Genomic DNA, 22,785 nt, shown 5'->3' on the forward strand with positions numbered 1-22,785 from the left:
GAGCTAGCTGTGCTCCAGATCAGGTCTTCACTTTCCAGAGCAACCCACACCTGCTGCACCCCAACAATCTGTTTAAGTGTCTGTTACCACATTTGCCTCTTTAAAAAGACAGTGGACAGCATAGCAGAAAATAGAAAACCACACAGCTGGGTAAGTTAGAGCCTTTAAACTCTATGGCAAGGCAATTTCAAATCTATAGAAAGGCAATATCCCATTCCAAGACAACCGCAAGACGATTTCAAATTTAATTTTCACTACTTTGAACCACAGACTTGGATGTGATGTCATCCTGGGAATTGTATTAAGAGATTCCTTTTAATCTTTATCTATTGCTGAACCTGAAGAGTAATCTTCAAGATTATCTACAACAAAAGTTAAATATATTTCTCCTTATTTAAAAATGTGTAACTTCTTTACACACCAGAATTTTTAAGACCGGTCAGGAGGTTGTGTTCCTTACCTTGCTTTTTGACATAGAATATGCTGCATCGTCTTTTTGTGACGTATCATCCTTCCCTTTGTCAAAACCTTAAAGAAGAAACAGCATTGTTGCAAGTGATACAGAGTCAATAATAAAATTTATATGAACTAGCTTTTGAAAAAAATTTGCCAATGTGGTTAGCATAAAAAAGTACAAGTTGATCAGATTTTCAAACAGCATATACATACCAATCTAGCTCATCGGTTGAAAACATACCAGCTACTACCATATACACTAATTTAATACTTGCCACTAAGAGGCAAGAACAGTCCTCTGTATTTGGATAATGCTGCATATGATCCAGTAACTCGACGAAATGTAAATATAACATGCCAACTTCTGCCCTTTTATTTTCTCATTCTACCCTACCTGCACACATTCAGGCACAGAGAAGAGTACTAAATAAAGCCTTTTCTTGTTTGTTAATTTCTGAACCTTGCTGTAGCTAGATAATTGTTAAATACCATCTACATGAAAGCCAATCTGATTAAAATCACCAGTCAGGGTTTTTTTGCAAGAAAATGGACAAAGTTCCTTACATTAGACTTGAATTTATACTTTCAACTCGACACTGAAGAAGCATAACTACAAAGCTTTATATTAAAACAGGTGTCAAAATCCCACGTTCCTCTTCTGTGACAAACCCCACACTTTCCCAGTACCCAAAAAGCAAAGTAAGTCATTGTCCATGCGACAATGGAAAAAAAGGGACACAACTGGTATGAGTGCTGCCACACAGCTGCTCTGTGCCAGAGAACATATACCTAGAATCTGGCACCCTCTCACAGAAAAATTGCCTCCTGTGCTTACAAGACACAACATCTCACACGCTGATCTATTTTATTTGAAGAGGGTGGTGGCAGCATAATGCTTTTATAAACAGGAATAAAACAAATTGCACAAAGCATTTATCTCAGTAAGTCAGCATGCCATCGTTTACACACCCTCTGAAGAGGAGGCAGATGAGACCATGAGGTCAGGCATGGATTTCAGAACAGCCCAAGCAGCTGAGAAGCCTGTAACAAGGATGTCCAAGAGCTGTGCCTATGAGAGGGCACTGCACCAGCAGGGACACCCTGCACCCACAGACACAGCACCAGCAGTGTACCTATGGACACCACCAGTGCTTTGGAGCATCCCTCTGGGCATGGTCCTGACTTTGAAACAAAAATCGGTATTCTGATCCCTGAAATGAGAAGGCTTACCTGAGAAACTCCCTGATTTCACATTCTTCAGGGGAATGTGTTTATGTGAGGGGAAACTATGAGCTTTGAAAGAATTTTTAACTTTCTGTAGCAGTGTTGGGTTATTTTGTCCATAGTAGAAATTTTTTTTCTTATTATTATCTTCAGCCTTCCACAACTTATAATACTTAGAAACTCTAAGATAGAACTGATTCATTTGTCACAATTACACATCCCAGGAAGATTTATGGAGTTAAAGGGGCATTAGGTTGATTGCCAGGTTACATGAGAAATCTTAAGATTCCTCTTGATTTTGGTCTGGTAATCAGTCTTTTGAGAATTTTTCTCCTTTTATATTTATTACCTTGTGCAGATAGTCCTTTGTAAGACCAGATTTTTAAAAATTATATACCGAAGTACAATATCCCATTTTATGTTCACAGAAAGGAAGGCCTACATACCTTTACAAACAACATTCACACATCCTTATAGAAGCCCCACCTGGGGCATAGTTCATTAAATCCTTCATTTTTAAGTTCTTCTAACAAACCTGCAATAGATTTGTTCAGCTAATGAAAACCTGTTACATAGAAGACTATTTGACAACAAGAAAGGAGTACCTTGACGGGCATCCTTCTGGGATGCCTAGTACCACAGGATTTATAGTACTAGGGAATCCACAAAAAATCCAGACACCAGAAGCCACATTTCCTATATAATACCAAATGCAAGAGCATCTTTTCTACAGCACTAGTTATCAGGCATGAAACAAAGGTTGTCTAAAGCCTCAAAGGCTACGCTTGCCCTAGTTCACCGAGATGTTACTGGATTTGACGCCAGTCTTAGGCGGTCAAACACACACCAGAACCATAGCAGAGGCTTTCTTCTCATCCAATGCCCAAAAGAAATTCCTCAGAAGGAAGTAAATCTCACTGAAAATGCAACGCAGGCATTTTCTAATGACTTTCCCATTTTTGTTTATTTAATGGCATATACAGAAGCCTTAGTGAGAGGGAATCAGCAAGGAAGTGCTAAGTCGGGATTGTTCTTACAGAAGAGAACCTGGAACTCCAAGCTTGCATTCTGAAGCACAATAGTTTTAAGGACTTACATGCCCTGATGCAATAGACATATGTTTTTTATTTCCACAAACAAACTTCAAGGGCTTTTTTTTTTTTTGTTTCAAGTTTTTCCAATATTTATCAGTAGTGGTTTTGGGCTTAATATTTTAGCTTACTTGTTCTTTCCCACCCATCAGCAGCTCTTTAATGAAATAACGGGAGCCCATATTTCACAATGTAGAAATTCAGGTGTTGAAGACAGTCCCTTTCTGTAATTTCCTCTCTATTGAATCTTTGGAATTTATGTATCATTTTCTATCTACAATCCTGAAAGCACTCTTTAGAGTTAGGAGCACCACTACTGTACTCTCTAAAGCAGTTCTGACCATCAGCGATTGCTTTCAAAGCAACACTACACCTTAACAGGCTTTCTCCCAGTGTGACCTTCCTGATCTTAACAGCTCAGGTGCCATGGGCTCTGAAAGTTGATCCCAATGCCAGTGCAGTCAGCTACAGTTCATGGTATGACCCCAGAAGCCAAGGGAAACTGTCCATTAGTGAATTTCTACTGTGAGCACTCACCAATTCTTCCAAAATTTGCAGGTGAAAAATCTACATAGGCTTTCAGAGAGATTTAAGAGCCTGACAGAGGAACCAGAACCCTTGCATGCAAGAGGTCAATGAAACAAAATCGAAGAGTACTGCTTTAGAGATTGAGACAGATTATGAAGACAAAAACAAAAAAAAAACCACAAAAAAATTCAAAAGAAAAAGAAATTTCAAAACAAAAAAAATTTCAAAACACTGCTGTTGACAAAAAACAAGGCTATATACACTGCAAAATTAAAGATTATTTAGGATAAAGAGGGTAGCAGGGTACAGTTTAAAAAAAACCTGTCTAGGTAACAGATTTCAATGTTCAAGCATAACATACATTTTTTGAAGTTGCACCCACAATCTGTCCCTTCAGTCAATTTTGAAGGAAGGGAAAAGCCAAAACCAACCATATTACTCTTACATCTCGAATAATGGCTTTGTGCCTCTCAATAAATGCCACTGCAATTATGATACGTGAGAAAAATACATCAGAAAATAAGCATGTTACTTTTTAATGTCAGATCTATTTTATTCATAAAAGAAATAATTACTATCCACTGGAGGCTCTTTTTCAAATATACAAAGAAAACAGTAGAAAAGCAATGCAATGCATGAAAAGATCACAAATTGCAATCCAAGCAACAATATTACTGACTTCCAAGTGAAAAGAAAGGAACAGCCTGATTTGATTACTGGTGTGCATGTACAGTTTTGAGGAACAAATACTTCAGCTGGAAAATGCTTCTGGAAGAACTATGAGCTGTACTTAGTGGGAATTATCAATACTGGTGCTATATAATAAACACATCAGAAAAAGAAGAAAAATCTTTTTAAAGAATTGAACACAGGGAACCATAGTCTTTTTAACTGACTGACTTTCAAAAGCTTATTGACAACCAGATTTAAGAGTACAATCCCATATTAACTAATTCAGATTCCTCCATGGACTTCAAAAGCAAAGTAATCAGAAAAGTAAGCAAAGTCCTTTTATGTATTTTCTAACAGAAGTGTTTTCTTTTGTAAGCACCACAAAAAATTTAAAAAACCCAAAGACTGTCATTACTGTAATTATAGGAGTATATTTAAAACAGACAGTTACTCTTTGCCTAACCCAATCTGAAAGAGTATATAAAGAATGTTCATTAAGCATGCTAGGAATGTTGAAATTCTTCAGAGATATATGCAAGATTCCAAAAGAGCAAGCACTCTTTAATTCTATGTACACGCTTGAATTTTTTCATTAAAAACCGCTTTCCATTTGTTCTGCATTTTAAGTACGCATTCATTGTCTGCTTATGAACAGTGATCAGCTTTAGCTGCAGAATTCTATACAGAAAGGAAGCAAATACAAAATAAGACCCCTTCTTTTTTCCACAAATTACCAGACTACACATATTTATTTTAAAGGTAGGAAGCATCTCTCTAGTTGCCATGCTTTCAAGCTTTGAGACCTTTTATTTCATAAACAGCTTGAATAAAACTCAGTGTTAGATTCTTGGTAGAAGCTAATCATTTCCTGAAACAGAGTGAAAGGAAACATTCCAGGATAAAAAAAGTTCAATAAAACATGGTGTCTGCAACCTCCCCCATGGTCTGCACCCAAATCTGCTCTGGAGCTTCAGAACGAGGGCTTACAAATTCAGTGAGCCATGCTGCAGGAGGCACGCAATAGAAAGTGAAAACTATTTTATTCCCCCCTTTCCTTCCCCCCCAACATCCTGGCCCCGTGGGACTACACAATAAAGTGCATCTCTGCGCATGCACAAGACAAATCACACATCCAGAGCAATTCTGGAAAGAATGCACAGTTTGTACTATGTCTCCCTTCAGGAATGGGTGACCTTGCAACATGTTTTCAAGCACTGAGGCTTTCTGAAATAAACTGCTGAAATTCAGGTACCTGTGTCAGAAGTGCACATTATGAACAATGACATGCAATGACCTACAAATTCATTTCAATATTCCAGTACTGATTTTCAGGAAACAACAAATCTGAGCAGAAGGAGATTAAAGCCCTTTCAGGGGTTTTAAGTCTTCAAAATCTTGCACTACAGAATTTAGCAAGACTACATTTTTAGTCCTCATTTTCTATCTTGTCATTTTGTGTCAAACCATTGATGACCAGCCTGCAGATTTTCCAGTAGTTACAGCTAAATGAAAACCTTCTGCTGTACCTTACAATTTTAAAGTAGATCCATTATGTGTTTGTGGTGGAGGCGGGGGGCAGGGGAGGCAGTGGAAAGTACAAGAGAGGAAGGCATTTATAAACCACATCACAGAACCTCAGTCCTAAAAGCCTAAACAACCAGAACAAACATTCCAGTCAGTCTCAAATACACCAATGCATTTTAAAGTGAGATTTGTGGCAGTGTGAAAGCTAACTTACTCCTTTCCCTGTCTGCAAATTTTGCCACTATAAAGAGCGGTTATCTAAATGCATACAAGAATACTCTGATTTCTGACGACATTACTTTCATTCAAGCGTGAAAATTTCAGGTAGAAATTCTATTCGCTTCTGTACATTTTAAGAAATGCAAGACCGAAACAAACCTGGTAAAGCAGGAGAGAGCTCGTTATATCCGCCAAATGAAGCATTCCGGATGAGCTTTCGGCCATCAGCTCTTGGAGAAAAGACAGATGAAATCCCAGCACATGAAGAAAACCTACGTCGCACTGGACCTTCTTCCTTCATGAGTTAAGGTGTTTGTGTAAGGATTATGTTCTCTGTGAAAGCTGGTTAGCATAAGCTGCTTGGAGCAAGAGTGTTGCAGTAGCAGCCTTTTACCTCACATTCTGATGAGTAAGATACAAAAGAGGAAAAAAAAGAAACAAACGAAGGGCGCACATGAAAAATGCAGTGAAGAGACAGAGGCTGCCAAATCAGCAGCAAGCCAAGCAACACTATACTCCTCTCATCAAAGCTCTTAGGATGCTTAAAGTGGAATGGCTTTGCTTCAGCTCCTTTTTTCTGGGAAACACACCACATCTCATTTTTTACCTCTCAGTTTTAGTCCTACTCATTTCTATGTACACAAAAATGGTATTTATGTTTTAAGGATCCTTTAAATTGAGTTCCTATTAGTCTTTCAAGTCGCAAATTTATACTGCACAAAGGACAACTCATGAGCTTTGTGGCTTCCCTGTTTGAAATTGCGGTATACTATGGGAATCAGAAAAGGGAGTCAATCGTTTGCATTACACAGCCAAGTTGAACTTTCCTGTTCAGGCACTCACCTAACTAACTTTTGTCAACTGACTGCCATGGCCTCTACATCTTCATTTCTTATTTTTCTTTAAAAAGTGAGGCAATTGCTTTTTCTTCCTAAAACTGTCCCATATTTTTATAAACAAACCAGCCTGACTCATGGAAGAGCTGCCCTAAATAATCTCCACAAAAAAGGCTTTTTATTATTAATGCCCCAAATATTTTATTCAATGAATAAAACACTTAAATGGGCCACCTTAAATTTTAAACACAAGAAGTATTTCAGTAAACTGTAGTTCAAGACTAGAAATATGCTGATCCAAACTCCTCCTGCTGGCAGCTACCAGAACAAAGTCAAATAATCTCTTCCCAACCACCTTCATCCACTGCTTGTTACATCAGCAGCCTCTTTGCTGCAAGGACTAGTGTGCACAGCCACCCTCTTGCAAATGTGGAACTTCCTTCCTATTTGGTGCCTCTCTGCTCATCCCATTTTCCCCATCAAACCTTACTTCTGACAAAACAGGTTTGAAACCTTCTCTACTTAAAAACAGGACAAGAGGACACCAAGAATTGCCTTGAAAATAAGAACTTGAGTTCTTACCTTACTCCATACTCTCCTTTTCTTACCAAGTGAATCACATGCCATAAATTAAATCAACAGCAGCAGAACATGATTAACCCTCAAATAACACTATTTACCCTATGACCTTATACAAAGAAGTGTAGTTAACTTCCCAATATATGACAAGATAAAAACATGTATCAGAAAAAGCAAAGATGAGGCACAGATGACCATCAATAGAAACCACTGTATACTATATGAAAAACACAATTCACTTAAGCACAGGGAATAGGAAAAACTGGATAAGCGCCATGTATTCAGGCCTGTCGCTATTTATCCAATCCTGTGTCTCACACTTCCTTCAGTTGAAACAGTCGCAGCTAAAAAACTAAAGAAGTGGAGTGGCAGGGCAATGAGGAAGAAATGCAAGGAGGGAGAACACTAGCTTTTCTTCTGTTTGGTTTTGTTTTAATAAACACAGCTCCATATCACCTCTCCAAATCTGTCCTAACTACAAAACAGAGCAAATACCTTGGTCCAAATCTACTTATAATATGCATTTTTTTTTTCTAATTAAAAATCAAGAGAAAGCTGCAGTAGAACTCCCCTTACACACAGAAGGAACTGTATCCTCTCATTACAGACCTACCTTGCCCAGTTAATGGGGCTGTTATCTCCTCTTTCAGAGTCAGGGCTGTGACCCTGCCCAGGACACTGCTGACACTGGTATCTGGCCCTTTCCATGTCTCTCTCTTCTGGAATGGCCGGGTCACACAGACTGAAGGCAGGGGAGGCTCCTCCATCAGACACCCACACAGCACTTGGTCTGCATCTGCCCCCAGCTGCTGGGCCCTTCCTGCCAGCCCACCAGCTTGTTCCACAGCTGGGTCTTCTCTGCCACCTTATGTTCACGTTCCTAAGGAGCAGCTGTATTTCCAGGAGTTTCAGGAAACAACACAATCCTGAAGGCCTTTCCCTTACTTCTGTCCATGCCCTCTCAGGTCCCTTGACACTACTCATGTAGTCAAACTGTAAACAGGAATAGATGAAAATACTTATTTCTCCTTCCTATGCCCTTTTCTCCATTTACAACTGAAACTGAACTCTTTGGGTAGATAAAATTAAGAATTTCAATACAGATAATGTTACATTTCCCCTCTCTGAGGCTCTCTCCAGTCAAGGAAGCCGTTATCCAGGTATTCTAAGTACCTCCTGCTTTAGCTCAACAGCAACACAGGCTCTGAGTCCCTTACAAAAATATAACTCTGTCTCACGACTACAACAGAGAAGGAAAAGAAAAAATCTAATTTAAGCTTCCTCCTTCATCTCCTCACCCCTTTCCCCTGCAAAGACCAAAAAATCCCATAAATCCTTTTCATTCTTTTCTCCTTCCTAAAAATAAACTCGGACAGAATAGGTCCATCTACTGATGAAATCAGACCTTGTGATCTTAGACTAACATCCCAGGCAGCTTTCTATCTTTTTGATATTAGTTTGGAGTGCTTTAAAATTTATATACTTAGAAAACGCACTCTCATACACAGCTTAGAGGTTTACACATTTTCAGATACTCACAAACAGAACTACAGGCAAGTCCAACTGTGTAAGTCAGACATGGCAGAAAAGCCTGCATAAACAGCGAAGTATCTGCACTTTAGCTTAAAGGCATCAGGTGCATGACACAGTATCTATACATTAATATATGAGCTTTTTCATAACAAAAGTTTAAGTCACCGTAGGAGGCAGTAGACTAAGTATGCCACTGGAACAGAAAAAAAGTTTCCCAGTTTCTCTGTTTTATAAAACACCTATATCAATACACACAAAAAAAATCCCTACATAACTGAAATATTTAGTTCATGGATCTTGGGGCAGGAGGGTGGGGGGGAGCACAAGGGGAAGAATCCATTCTCAGTCAATCTCTTTAGAGAAGCAAAACTTATTTAATGTATTTATTTTTCTAAAGGACAGAACCCATTTCTCACATCAGATATTGAATCAGGGCTTCTTCAATAGTAAATAGTAAATGCTGGCTGAAAAACCAATCCTAATCCCGTGCTTAAGACATTCTTCCAGGATATTGCCTGGAGCAAAATGTAAAATCTCAGTGTACAAAACAAAGTCAAATAGAACATACGTGGAGTTCTGACAACTTGCAAACACTTTTGACAAAGTCTGGTTTTAGTTTTAAAACATTTCTCCAATGGAAAAATATTTACAGCTGAAAAAAACACAGTCTTAAAGAAGGTCTAGAAAGATCTCTCTAAATTGTAAAGGCATGAATTCAATGAAATTGAACTCAAAACATATTTATCTGGACTACCCAAATAAGGAATTTTCATTATAATGATCCTTTTCATAGAGATTTTACAAGTTTAGCATAACTAACACATTCTAAAAACTGATACTGATGCAGTAATACAGTACGTAGTAAGACTATGGATAGTGATGCAAAGTAAAAAAATAATCCTTTTCCCCTTATAGGTACCCAAGGAAAAGCCAAAATCTTCTTAAAACCAAACTCTGAACGCTAGAGAGAAAAGAAAGAGGAAGGAAAGCTTGGTGTAGTAGAGGAAGGCAGAAGCTTTTCAGACTTGCCCTGCAATTTTGACAGTAATTTGCCCTGACATTTCAACATTGCTACCTTTTCCAGTAGAGTTCTCTCCCCAGTCCGTGAAAAGGTCATAAATAATTCTCTGCGTGCAGTAGAGAATTATTTTGCAGCATGCAGAAAACAGAAAAAGCAAACAGGTTGACAATCATAGCTATGAAGGTTTTACCTGACAACTGATTTTCACATGTGGATTTGAAGTAAAAGTGTTTTTTCTCCTATTTAATATAAAGGGTATTAAAGATATACTTGCCTTCAGCATTGATATTTGATTCAGAAAAAAATTATACCTAAACCATGAGGCTACAAGTTGGAGAGTAGTTGAGAGAGGTAAATTTCTTTCACCAAATAGTCTTCTGTTCTCTGGTATTCCCAAGTCCAGTGCAGTTTAGCTGAGGAGTAATTCCAGAGGCAAGCCTGAGAGTGGTGACCAATGACCACCAAGACTCCCCATGCATTGCTGGTAACTGTACTCGCCTGCACCTCCTCACTTGCTAACAGCCTGTTCAGCTCCTCCCACACGGAGTAAATAGCTCTGCTCACTGCTCAGGTTTCAACATTGTCATCTCAACCCTTATAAAATTCTCAAAGTCATGGCAGGGGTTCAAGAAGGCCAGTCCTGCAGAGACTGTCATGAAGAAAGAGAACTTGTTTGAGATGTTTTACATCAATCACTGCTGTGTCTTTTAAACCCAGTACCACACTTCCATAAAACTATAACCCACACAGAAAAGCAGAATATGCAATTTACCCAAGCCACAAATACTGGGTGGAGTAGCATTTCAGAAACGGCAAGTTCTAATAAACACAATGACTTGCAGAGAGGAATGTGCCAGAGTATGCATGGCAGTAAGAAAGCAGAAGGTCAAGACAGTGTATTCAGGAGACTAACCACACAGCAGAACTTAAAACATTTTACAAGAAATTCAGTTTTATAACACAGACTAAGATCAGATTATTTAGATCTCAAGCTCCTTCTTCCTACTGTGACCAGAGCCTCACTCACATCCCATTTAAGACAAGCATCACTAAATTACTCCAAATAGGTTACACAGTTTTGTGGAACTGGGGCTTCACTTCCCCACTCTGTTGAAAACCTGGAAAGTGACCACCTGTGTCCCTAGGCTCAGGACCCCGCAGCAGAATTAACAGGCATTAATCTACTACCACCTAAAGAACAACCAGTGCCCATGGCTCCCACACACTGCTGATTACAAAATACTTCCTCATCATCAAAAGCAAGGCAAGACAAATTAAAATGCCTCCTAATAAAACAAGAAAGACTGTCTCCAAGCATGAGGACTTGCAAGGTTTTAGAAAGAATTCTTATGTGGCAGGAGAAAGCAAAAGCGTTAACATTTTTTTACGACACTAAATGCATTTACTCTTCAGAGAAGGTGCCTTGCTTCAGAAGCAATACTTATTGTTAATATTGAAGTATTAAGAAAAAAGCTTTTTGGAAAGCCTCAAGTAGACCTATAACAGTTCTTCTTTAGCAGTGAGACAATGAGACAGACTTATGGGAAGATGAACTGAAGTAACAAAGCATGACATGCTTCGTAATAAATTGTTCTTACTGTGTCAAGATAGTAAGTTATTTAGCCATTCTTCAGCTTCTCTATTCAAAGAACAGACACAGTGAAGGGAAAGAGGAGACTGCATGAAATTACTCCAGGACTAAGTCTGCCTACATGCAGAGAGTAAACACATAGGAAAGGTAAAAAGAAAAACAGAAATCACTATTTAAGATAAAATATAACCCAACTATCCAGGAAACAGCTTGGTTTTGAACCAGATAGATTGGCAAGATTTTGCCATCTGCAAGCCAAATACTCTTATCAAAAAGAATTACTAACACACTGAAAGCACTAGTTGAAAAAAAAAATACCAGCTCAAACTGGCATTTTAGCAGTAATCAACTCCCAGTGGAGTTACAGCCTCACCAGCTCAATGCATTACGGGCAGTGGGATTTCTTTCCCCAGCTTCAAGATCATTCCATATGAAAGAACAGGCTCTTGTGACCCCTTGGCAGAAATGTGCCCAAGTACCACAGCCATCTCAGGCAGAGCTGCTAATACTTCAAAAAGACTTTGAGTTCACTGTCGCAGGGCTGCATCTTTCCTTCTACTGGTCCACAGTAATTTGCCTTCCACTGACAGCTGGTTAAGGAGATGCACTGCTGTTTCTTCAGGGCTTCTTGCACACAGACCACCAGGAACCCAGAACAGGGATGACCAGTCAGGAACTCCAAGACCTTTGTTACTCTTCCCCAAAATCACCTTCACTTCCTTCCAATTCATGGTGATCATCATCATCGCTAGTAGACATGTAATTTTGTTTTCACTGTCAACCCTCATCCCTGCACCTAAGCCACTTCTGTTTCTCAGTCACGTAACACAATATATTTAAAATCACATTGCAAATTGAATTAACAACTACCACTGCTCTTCTGGAAAAGAACGGCAGATCCTGTTTCTTATTTCCTGTCGGGCTTCTTCTGGGCACACATATCCCACAAGGACACACCCACATTGTCACCTCATCTGCGTCTCACTGATGTTTTGAATAAAGACAGGAAAAATACAAAAAGTCTGACATTTTCAAGCCTTCTATTACAGAATTTTTAATAGTACTATCTTAACTAGATTCCTCTATTTACCACAAATATTGCTATTTAAGCATCTGTGATGTCTTCATAAAAAGTTTGAAATATGTTTTAAGAAAATATTGATACGTTAAAAACATTATTAATAATGTCTAAGGAGACTGCTGGCTTTTTTCATTAAATTTATGTGATCACTATTTCTGCACTAATTCATTTTATCAAAGAAATAAATCAGTATGCTTGAGTTAATAAGATTTACAGGAATTCAATTTACTAGGGATAATTTGACATAAACAGATGACATCAGCAAGCAGAGTTCTGCTCTACAACTTCTGAAAATGCAGTCTTGTACTTGGTATTTTTAATGTTAATTTTTAAACTGCAAAAAAAATAATTTTGCCAATTATTCCTTTTGGTCACATGCTAGGTTAAAAAAGGAAACATTCCAAAACTAAGTTTGATAAAGTTTAGTTGTTTGTTCATTAATAGCCGACATTTTTAACCACTGAATGCAAACACAGAATATGAGTTAAATTAGCATCATACTATCTGTGTGTCAGCTGCTAGAACTGAAAGATGATTTAGCACTACTAACATCTATATGCACTACACTTAAAAAAATATGGTCTTGGTGAGTTTGAAAGGCCATGCTGCCCACTGGCGCCCAAACACACACCATCCCACAAACATAAGCAAAGCTTCACAGATAAAGTAACTCTCTACAATCATTGAAGTTTCTATCAAAAGGCTACTGAATTATTTAGGTCCTACTCCAAGTCTGATAAGTCTAAATAAAATATTGAGCAAAAAAACATAGTATAACCATTTAGTCTGTTCAAGACACATTAGTTGTAGCATTATGATCAGAACTAGGCTATTCTGATGCTCTAGTTAACTACCTGATGGACAAGGCAGGAATAAGTTAAATCCACAAAAATTAAAATTAAGAGTCCATCTCAGGATCAATGCTATATATGGCCGAGTTAGTGTCTGGCCACTAAAATTCTAAACTTTCTACATGAACAAGTTAAAATCATAGTGGAAAAATCTCCACCATCCTTTTTTTTTTTTTTTAATACATTTCCATTAAACAATCTTGCTAAAGCTTCCTATGGAAGTGAGTATGACCTCCACACCTACACATGCCAGTCTGTAGCCTCACAGGTAAGCTACTTCAGCCTCAGAACTAAAGGACAGTGTAACTTCAAGGATTTTGTAAATATTTTGCAAAACAGCGCAAAGATCATATAGAACAGTGACATTTTAAATAGACTTTTGCTGAACAACCACTAGACAATGCTGCCAGATCAAAATGTACTTTACATTTATAAAATAAATCTGTATTGGACTCCAAGAAGAAGACCCCCATCTCTGTCTCACACAACATACTAAGCTCCATCTCACAAGAGTGCCAGGAAAATAGAAGCTTCCTGAAATCCAGAGCTGTGGTCAGAAATGAAAACACAGTATTTATACACAGCAACACCTAAAACGATAAAATACCACTTACAACTTTACATTGACATATTACATGGTTCTCTTTGTTCCAAATAAGTGACGAGTGGCTCAAACTGATGTTAAATGTTCACCTCCCCTCCCTCGCATTAAGACTTATTGTAGTTTTAACCATATTTGTAATTCTTGTCATTAGGATCTTACTTTAAAACACAAGCAGATTACACAAATTAAGCTTGTTCCAGTAGATTTGCCAAAAAATCGTCACCGAGCATGTCTGTCCCTAGACAGCTGCTGGACAGCCATGGTGGTTTCCACATGAACACCAAAGTTAGTGGTGGTTGTTCCAGAGACTGACCCATCACGGGCTTTGTTTCATTCTGACTCACCTGATTCTGAGCTACAAGTTCTATGCCTAAGTGGCCTTGCAACACAGGTGCTTTCTATTCAGGCAGCAGGAAACAACCTAGGTAAAAGTGGCCAAATAGCACTGCACAACATCCAACTGCCCAGCAGCAAAAGCTAAGTACTTGTGTCACAGTTCTCCCTCATATATATTTAATCAGTTCTTTGTAGACAGTAGCATATGTTTTCAGTTTTGATTCTCTGCTATTCTGTGCCTAGCATATCGAATTGTTTATTTACATTACTCATCTCCTAAGGATGACTTGAGTTGTCACCAACTATAAGTATTTCCATTTAGTTCCTTGTAAATGCCTAAAAAATTCTGTATCTAAACATTTCCTACCTCATTATACCATATCACAGACAGATAGTGAAAACCTTGGTTAACTGGATTTCAGTTACAACAGCCTCACTCCATCATATTAAGCTCTGTTCTACTTCATATTTTTCAGGCTTCCACTACATCTCTTTTTCTCCATTGTAATAAGCTCACATTTTCACCAGCACTGTAATTTTGCCATAGGAATAACTACCATTGAATATTCACCCCATTTTTAAATGTTGGTCAACCCACTCCATAAAAATCAGCTCCCAAGCCGTAGATAGGCTGCCAGACAGTAACTGTGGGCTGCTGAAGCCTAACCCACGTTGTACCATTTCTCTACTAAAATTTAATGCAAGCCAAATTTCTTGTCTCATCAAAGTACAGCCTTTTATCTAGCAGAACACCTGGAAAACTAAGTCAGTGATGACTGATGCTAAAAATGGCACAAATATATCTAACTGGCTTAAATTCACTTATATAAGCCCTAAAATATTCAGAAGAAAAAAAAATCTGGAGAGAAAACTTAATATCTGTAAGGAGCTTGAGGTAGGACAATCAAGTGCTTTTCAAGCCCATTTTAATGATTTTCCTATGAGTGAAAGTCCTGAAGAAACACTACAGTTTGACTTTATAACTTAGTGGGAACATCAGTATTAAAAGGAAGAGTTTATTAGAATATTCAAATACACTTAGATAACACCAGCATTTATGCAACACAGTACAGAGAGAAAATAACAAAAAGTTCTTTCAATTTTTATTTTTCAATTTAATAAAAATTATAAACGAGTTACATTTATATTATACAGAAAATATTTCCAGACTAAGCTTGACATAAGCCAGAGGACATCAAGTGCTGTTCCAGTGAGATAACACCAGGAATTAAAAAATATATCCAAGCTAGCTGTGTGTAGTACCAAAAATACTACCATAATAACTTTAAAATACACTAAAATACTCTCAGATTCAGCACAGTAATGACTGTCTTTGTTTAAAAGTTTTTTTCTTGTCTAATAGAACTGAATGGGAAAATAGAAATATGATTCAAACTTACCTAAGACACTGCCTTATAATCCTGAAACACTAATATCTTTGACAAAAACAAGCTATGGCAGTTAGGAAGACTCATATCAAAACCAGTTAAAAATATAAAACCATGTCAGGAACACTACTCATGAAAAAAATTAAAGGAAGAATGGATGACTAGCATGGCTGCCAATAGTAAAAGGGAAAAGAATATTAATTTTAAAAGCCTAAAGTTTTCACTAAGAACTTCAAACACCCCAAGAAAGATGTCCAATGATTTCCTGAGCAACACATGCAAGTAGTTTCAAATGTAAATAAGCACAAGGAGACCAACTATTGCTTGTTTATTTGTTTCTTGAATAGTCTATTAGCATGTCAGGTCTACTAATGAGTTTCACTTTCCATTCAGTCAGTTCTCATGGATCCACAGAGTTTGTTTTCCACAGGTTTAGCAAGGCAGAGAGACTGCTTGAAAGCTGGCAAAAAATAGTGTTGAGACTTTTTTTTTTCCTTTGTCTAAAGAGAAGGATCTTTCAGTAGAAGCAATTTAATTACTTCTTTATTACTGAAGTAATTTGAAGTATCTTTCCACAAAAGTTCCACTTATGATACATCATAACACAGCTGCATAAAGACACAACTTGAATACTGAGGAAAGAACGTTATTGTGGGTTTTACAGGACTACACAAATAATAATTTAACATCATATGAACTGCCCTCCCATCAAACAAATCATATCATGCCTTAATAAACTAGTGCATCATGTAATGCATTTTTTCCTGTTTCAGATTAACACAAAGATACAAATAATTACATGCAAATTTTTAATATGCTTTCTTCCTTCCCCTTTATTGTAAAAGGCAGTGATTTTGAACCAATATTTGGAACACATAATGTCAGAATTTCAGTTCTTTAAAACCTCTGTAAAAAATAACTTTGTCTTACCATGACTATGGGCAGTTCCTGGACTGAGACACGGTTGGAGTAACTCTTTGGTTGGAGTAAAATAGGCTTCTTTCACCTGGTGCTGATTCATTTTTCCCGGAGTTATAGGCTGGTCATCACTGTTTGTTACCACTGCTGAAATACAAAATGGATGCTCATTCAAAGATGTTATGTGCTTGTGCATAGATTTCTATTATGAACTTCACTGCTGTTTATGAAACTGGTATTCAACTGCACTGTTGCAAAACGTTTCATTCTAAAAACTGAGGTTTTCAAACCAGATATTTGGTTTGGAGAGGATGGCAGAAAGAAGCCAGTAAGACTGGTTTAAGACATGAGGCAAAAGATGAAAACAAAAATTAGCATGAGGTTGAAAAGGCTGATACTCAATAGAGATACAGCATTGAGCTGCTGCTTATCTTCTGAAATAGTTCTTTTCTTTGCCACTTTGAGATAGCTTTTGGTTTAACTAGCCTCAACTCAGTCACCCATGAAACAGCTTGCCAGATCAAGCTGTACCAACATCCCAGAAAGCTAAGATGAATGTCTGTATATACATCACAAGAAACAAGTCTTAACAATACAAATCATGTACAAATTCTGTCAAGGCAAAGGCTTAAACCACAAGAGTTACTCTCCTTGAACCTCATCAGTCTGAAAGACTTGTCTGGTGTTTTCCTACCTATTTCTAGGATCACCTGGCCAGCCATCCTGTTTTATAGTTTCTGTACATTTCATTAAGCTGCAGACAACAAAATTGTACCTTTTTCATAATCAAAGAATGACTGTCTCTGTAACACCTGTCAGGTGAAAGCAGATATACTGACAATGTGTTCAAAGAGGGAAACAGGCAATATTTACTAAAGAAAATACTGGAACTTACAACATGGATGATTTTAAGAGTTCCCAAGCTTTCCTTAAAAGTTCAGCAGAAGATTTGAGTCAAACCAAACAAGTTCTATTCTCTGGATGGACTCTGCAAAGTACAAAGGCCTTCTTAGCTTTATCACTACTCTTATTACAGTAGTGGAAACATTTTGCAGCAAAACCTGGAATGAACACAAAGCAGTATGAAAAAATAAAAAGGCGCTTGAGTGGCCAGAGAAGGGCAAGGAAGATAGTGAAGGGTCTGGAGCACAAGCCTGATGAGAATAGCTGAGAGAGCTGGGGCTGTTTAGCCTAGAGAAAAGGGGATTCAGAGTAGACTTTACTGATCTCTACCACTACTTGAAAGGTAGCTTTGCCCAAGTAACAAGTGACAGGACAAGAGGAAACAGCCTCAAGTTGTGGCATGAGAGGTTTAGATTGGATATTAGAAAAAATTTCTTCACCAGGGCTTCTCAAGCATTGGAAGAGGCTGCCCAGGGAAGTGTCGCCAATCCTGGAGGTATTTAAAAAGATGCACAGATGTAGCACTTGGGGACATGGTTTAGTGGTGGACTTGGCAATGCTGGGTTAACAGTTGGACTTGATTTTTAAATGTGTTTTCTATGAAGAATGCAAGGATTGCAGTACACCCACCTGTATTATTTTTCTACATCAGATGAGCCATCTAAAGCTCTGCTCCAGAAAAACTATACTCTATGTGAACTGCTGCTGAGGAAAAATATGTGAGGAAATGGACAAGACGAGCAACGAGCTCGTTTTACCAGTTCAGAATTCAAATCCATCAGTGCCAGAAGGCTGATATTTCAAAGTAGTGTCTGATTTTTGCTCTTCTTCTTGTATCAAACTAGCTGTTTATTGTTCTGCAACTACAAGTAAGGGAAAGGGGGGAGCAAGGCAGTTGCTGAAGTCTTGGGAAGAGACCATACCACAGAAGGCCTTGTATGTGAAAATAAAAGGGGGTAAGAAAACAGCTGCTTCACAGGTTTGCACAAAATTAGTCGCTGCAAGGAGTGAGCTATACTTGTTTTAAAGTTGTAAGGTGTACAGTGCACTGGAGGAGGACCAGCTTCCACCCAACTAGCTGAAAACTCCTTTTGACAAGCTACTGGCCACTTAGCTTCTGCAGGGATGGGATTTCTCAGCCTACTGTGGCCTGCAGGTGCCCCCACCAGCCCCTATGCCACTGTAGCAGGTGACACCGTGGGCTCCACAGCAGGAACTGCACTAGTCAACCCTCTCCTGAGTAACCTGTGCAGAAGGCTTGTTTGTGAATAGGCAGCAGGCAGCACGCAGCACTGCTAACTCTTTTTTAGGCTTTAAGCTTTGGGAATTCCAAAGGTTTCTTTAAGCTGTCACAATGCAGTAATTTCTCAGGCAGTAGTTGCCAGTAACCCGCAGCATAAGCAAGCTCTGCACACAAGTGCTACTAAAGCATGAACTACATTCAGCACTGGGGACTCTGTCACACTAACGGGACTACCAGCTTCAAGCTCACTGTAAAATTCATATTCCTTCATTAGGAGTCAATTAGGTCCTGCAACAACTCCTAGAACTGTCAGAAAGGCTCTTTTCCTACCAAACAGAGTTTATGTATCACCCAATATAGAATACCATGTGGCAAGCACTTCACATGCCTGGGTATTCAAGGTGAGCTTCTTAAACCAAGTGGGTTTTTGAGAAATTCCATCTAAAAAGCTGATGAATGATTGGCAGGAGAGTTTTTTTATCTCCTTTTTATACAAAGCAGCATAAAAGTACTAAACAAATAATTAAAAAAAAATCAGTTAAGAACATAAGTATTTATTCACATCATAGCAGCCACTAGGAGGAAGTTGTCCCCTCTCTTGCAAAATGCCTCATCCTAATGCTCAGACGTTTGTTCTGAGGTGAGAGAGAAGACAAGGCATTATTTTAGAGAATAAACAACAAATAGTAAATACCAAAGCCTCCTTGTGATTCTTTAGAGGTCACATTTCAATACCAAGAGAACTGTTGAGAATACATACTTTGTTCATATTCATCATGGTCATCAAATTACTAATATAAAAGTTTGTCAGTACAAGTCATACCTTAGAAGAAATATAAATTGGGGCCTTTACAGCCAATTTATTTCAGGTAAAGCTATGGAAAAAAAAATCTGAATAGTCAGATTCCCACTTCTGTTTCTATAATGAGCCTGTGAAAGTGCCTACACCACTGAAAATAGAACAAGGACATCATATACAGGAAGAGGTTGATTACAATTCAATTCAACATTGTTTTTTAATGTCTATAATAAGCTATATCAGCTAAAACCACAGCTTCTACACAGATTTCTCATAGAAAAAAAATAAACAATTTATGCCTGCACCTTTCTTTTTCCCACATAAACAAACTCTTAATCCTAGGCAAAATTGCTCTGCCAATACACTATCGTACTAATGCCCCCAAACCAATGACACCAAGTAAGTCTTTGGCTGCATGTAGGCACATACATACATCTGAAGTTTTCCCTAGCACTTCACCAGATCCAATCCTGAAGAATTACAGTATATATACACCTGTTCAATTCTGAATATGGAAAATTATTGAAATTAAGAGAACCACACATAGCACTAGAAATTAAGCTCAAAAATAAAACCTTTTCCTTAACCATTATTTCCATATCTTTGCTATATATATATATATATATATATATACACACACACACACTACAATAGCATTTCCAAGTTTTATTTCAAATTGACAAAAATAGCTTTTTCTCTTCCAGATAAATAATATAAAAGATTTCTTTTCCTGACCATGACTGGGAGAGGTGAAGAATAAACCTTTCCGACTAAAAAAATAAAAGCTACAGTAGGGAAGCATTTGGATGAGTGGTATGCCAGGCAAAATACTTTTCCAACAGCAAATTTTCATCACACTTCAACTACTCAATTATGATACAGAAGAAAACCTGGTATTTATCCCAGCAAATATATGCAAAGATACATGCTAACTACTCCGAACATATGTGCAAACATAATGCAGGAGAGAGGAGTCACTTACTTGATGGTCCAGGAGAGTCTCTGTTGTCACCATGATGCTGTGTACACATACAATTGAGGAATGAAGAACAGCAAACATAAAAATCCAGGCCAGGAAGAAGCAAGTGCATAAAAAGCAGCAGCAGCAGCGGGAAAGAAGGACAATGAAAACAGTGTTAGTTCATTACTAAAATACAACATGCACCTCAATGCCAAAGGCAAGACCTCAAGAGACTCCGCAGTTCAGAAAAGCTGAAGAAACAAATCTGACAAATATACCTATAGAAAAGCCATTATTAGAAGCCATCATTAGTAAACAGCAACTGTCTCAACCACTCCTTCTGAGTGGAATCTCTCCAGCAGCAATTTAGTGCTCATATGACTTGATACCCAGCATTTTTAAGAAATTTTAAGCTGGAGTGGTTTCAAAAGACTGAAGCTCTGAAGAAAGCTGAAATAACACAAAATGTTTCCAAAGCCACTCCGTTTTCAGAAAAGTGTTTTGGAAGAAAAAAAACCTTTAAAGCCATAAGTAATGTGCAAGCATCTACTAATGCTAAATCCAAGCCTAACTGCTTTTGCATACAAACACAAACTTAGCCACAGATTCAGCTCATCTACACACACAGGTAACATTTGAAATTGCTTAGGATGCAAGACAAACAGTGGAGTTTTAAGTTTAAGAGAATATTTTATATCTAAGTGTTTCCATAGAACCAAGTTGCATAAAATTTCTCTCCCACTGAATGCATCAAATATAGGCACTAAAGGAGGGTAACTACACAGTAATATCCTGTACGCCTTTCTGATATTTGATCTGGAATCTCTTAAATCCTTGCTAACCGAGACTACAATCAAGGCTAAGATCCCACTGTGCTCAGCCATGTACAGATAAAAGGCAAATTCCACTTATGTCTTTAAGGATTTACTGCATTTGAAATCTGTGAATAACAGAAAAGGAGAAAACAAAAATACTGATCAGCATAAACATTTCCTCCTTAAAAATAAAATAAATCTAAACATGACATATCTTTTAAATCCCAAATTTAAAATTTGTGCTCCATAAAGTAGTGAAATCCTTGCTCTGCTTTGAAGAGGATCCAATCTTGCCTCTCTTATCAGGACTTAACAGCAGGAAATGTAAGAAAGAAAAATCATAATCAAAATCTTTGCAAGCAGGAATGTTGCCTTGCACTCCTGACCTCAAAACACTGGTTATTTTTTTTTAATCTCTCACATCTGCCTAAGGGTGTTAAATTGTAAATTGACAGTGCAATGTGCAAATGCGAAGTACTGCAATGAATACACAGCAATTGCAGTACACATCATTGGAAAGGTGAGGGAACCCTTCTTTCACAATTCTGCACTTTCTGGAACAGGACTTGCCTGAACAGGAAAAACTGAAATAAAATATAAGCACAATTGCCAAATAACCTTCTATTCCTGTCAGAGACTAAATTCAGGTCAAAGAGTGAAACCCATGAACTTACCAGACAGGTTTGAGTAATAGTACATGAAATGTATTCAAGAATTCAGTGGCTTTCAAGGCAAGGTGTCTATTCTTAATGTACCGATAACATACTGCAGACTAGGAAACAGTTTATGTTCAGACTGGAACTGTCCTACCCTATGCTGATTTTAGATTCAAGAGAACAGTGGCTAACAAGAAGAGAACAAGAAGCCTGCACAAACTCTACAGAGATCCGGCAACTGACTGAAGGACTGGGAGCGCTGCTGCTCAGCACTGGGCTGCTTTTTGGTCACTGGGAGTTGGACAGCAAGAGAACAGAACTGGAAAAAGACACTGTGAACAGATACACAGGATCAGAAGTACCTGAGGCTCAGCCAGATGCTCACTCGCAGTGCGTTACTTACGTGTGGAAGAAGTAAGAGGGAAAAGGCACCGCAGCAGGTCCTGTCTCACTGCCTGCCCTGCAAGCAGCCCTGGCCAAGATACAACATGACACCAGAGAGCAGGGCAACCTGTCACCGAGATGGCGATGCATGGGCTTTTCATATAAATATTTCAGCATTGCATGGTTAATCCTATGAACTGGTACAAACAGCTCCTATGCCAGAGGCTGAAACACAAGCCTGTCTAATTCTGTCCTCTATCTTCTCCAATTGACATTCTGTTTACACACCAAACTCTCTCTGTTGCTGGCCAACCCCCTCTCTTCATCAGAGGTATTTGGGTCTGTGTATTTACCTAAAACCTGCAGAATATATATTTCTAAACATTGCTGCCAGATGTTAAGGTACTGAAATGAGACTATTTTGGCCAAAAAGACCTTTTCATTTTCCAATGGCCTATTGCACCTCTATCATCTGCAATTCGTATCACTGCAGACTGGGGTTCCAAAAAACTAAGGGAACAAACCACAACCATTTTACTACTTCAGGGTTTTCTCTGAAAAGAATGCTCTCA

The 22,785-nt window shown here is 38.2% G+C and overlaps 1 protein-coding gene across 6 annotated transcripts in view; it reads right to left on the bottom strand.

Moving 5' to 3' along the window:
* Positions 1-22,785, bottom strand: part of OSBPL8 (oxysterol binding protein like 8) — an 82,307-nt gene that overhangs the window by 27,601 nt on the left and 31,921 nt on the right. For 2 of the 6 annotated variants that reach the window (XM_068190255.1, XM_068190260.1), the window contains exons 3-5: positions 20,380-20,416; positions 16,465-16,599; positions 461-528 (exon numbers count right to left, since the gene is read on the bottom strand). In XM_068190255.1, coding sequence (XP_068046356.1) covers positions 461-528; positions 16,465-16,599; positions 20,380-20,416 — 240 coding nt within the window. Of the gene's footprint in view, positions 1-460; positions 529-5,873; positions 6,031-16,464; positions 16,600-17,347; positions 17,441-20,379; positions 20,417-22,785 lie in introns of those variants that run through there. The other 4 variants (XM_068190259.1, XM_068190258.1, XM_068190256.1 and 1 more) reach the window with 4 other exon arrangements.

This window comes from Anomalospiza imberbis, chromosome 5 (genome assembly GCF_031753505.1).
Source record: "Anomalospiza imberbis isolate Cuckoo-Finch-1a 21T00152 chromosome 5, ASM3175350v1, whole genome shotgun sequence".
NCBI classification, from domain to species: domain Eukaryota; kingdom Metazoa; phylum Chordata; class Aves; order Passeriformes; family Viduidae; genus Anomalospiza; species Anomalospiza imberbis.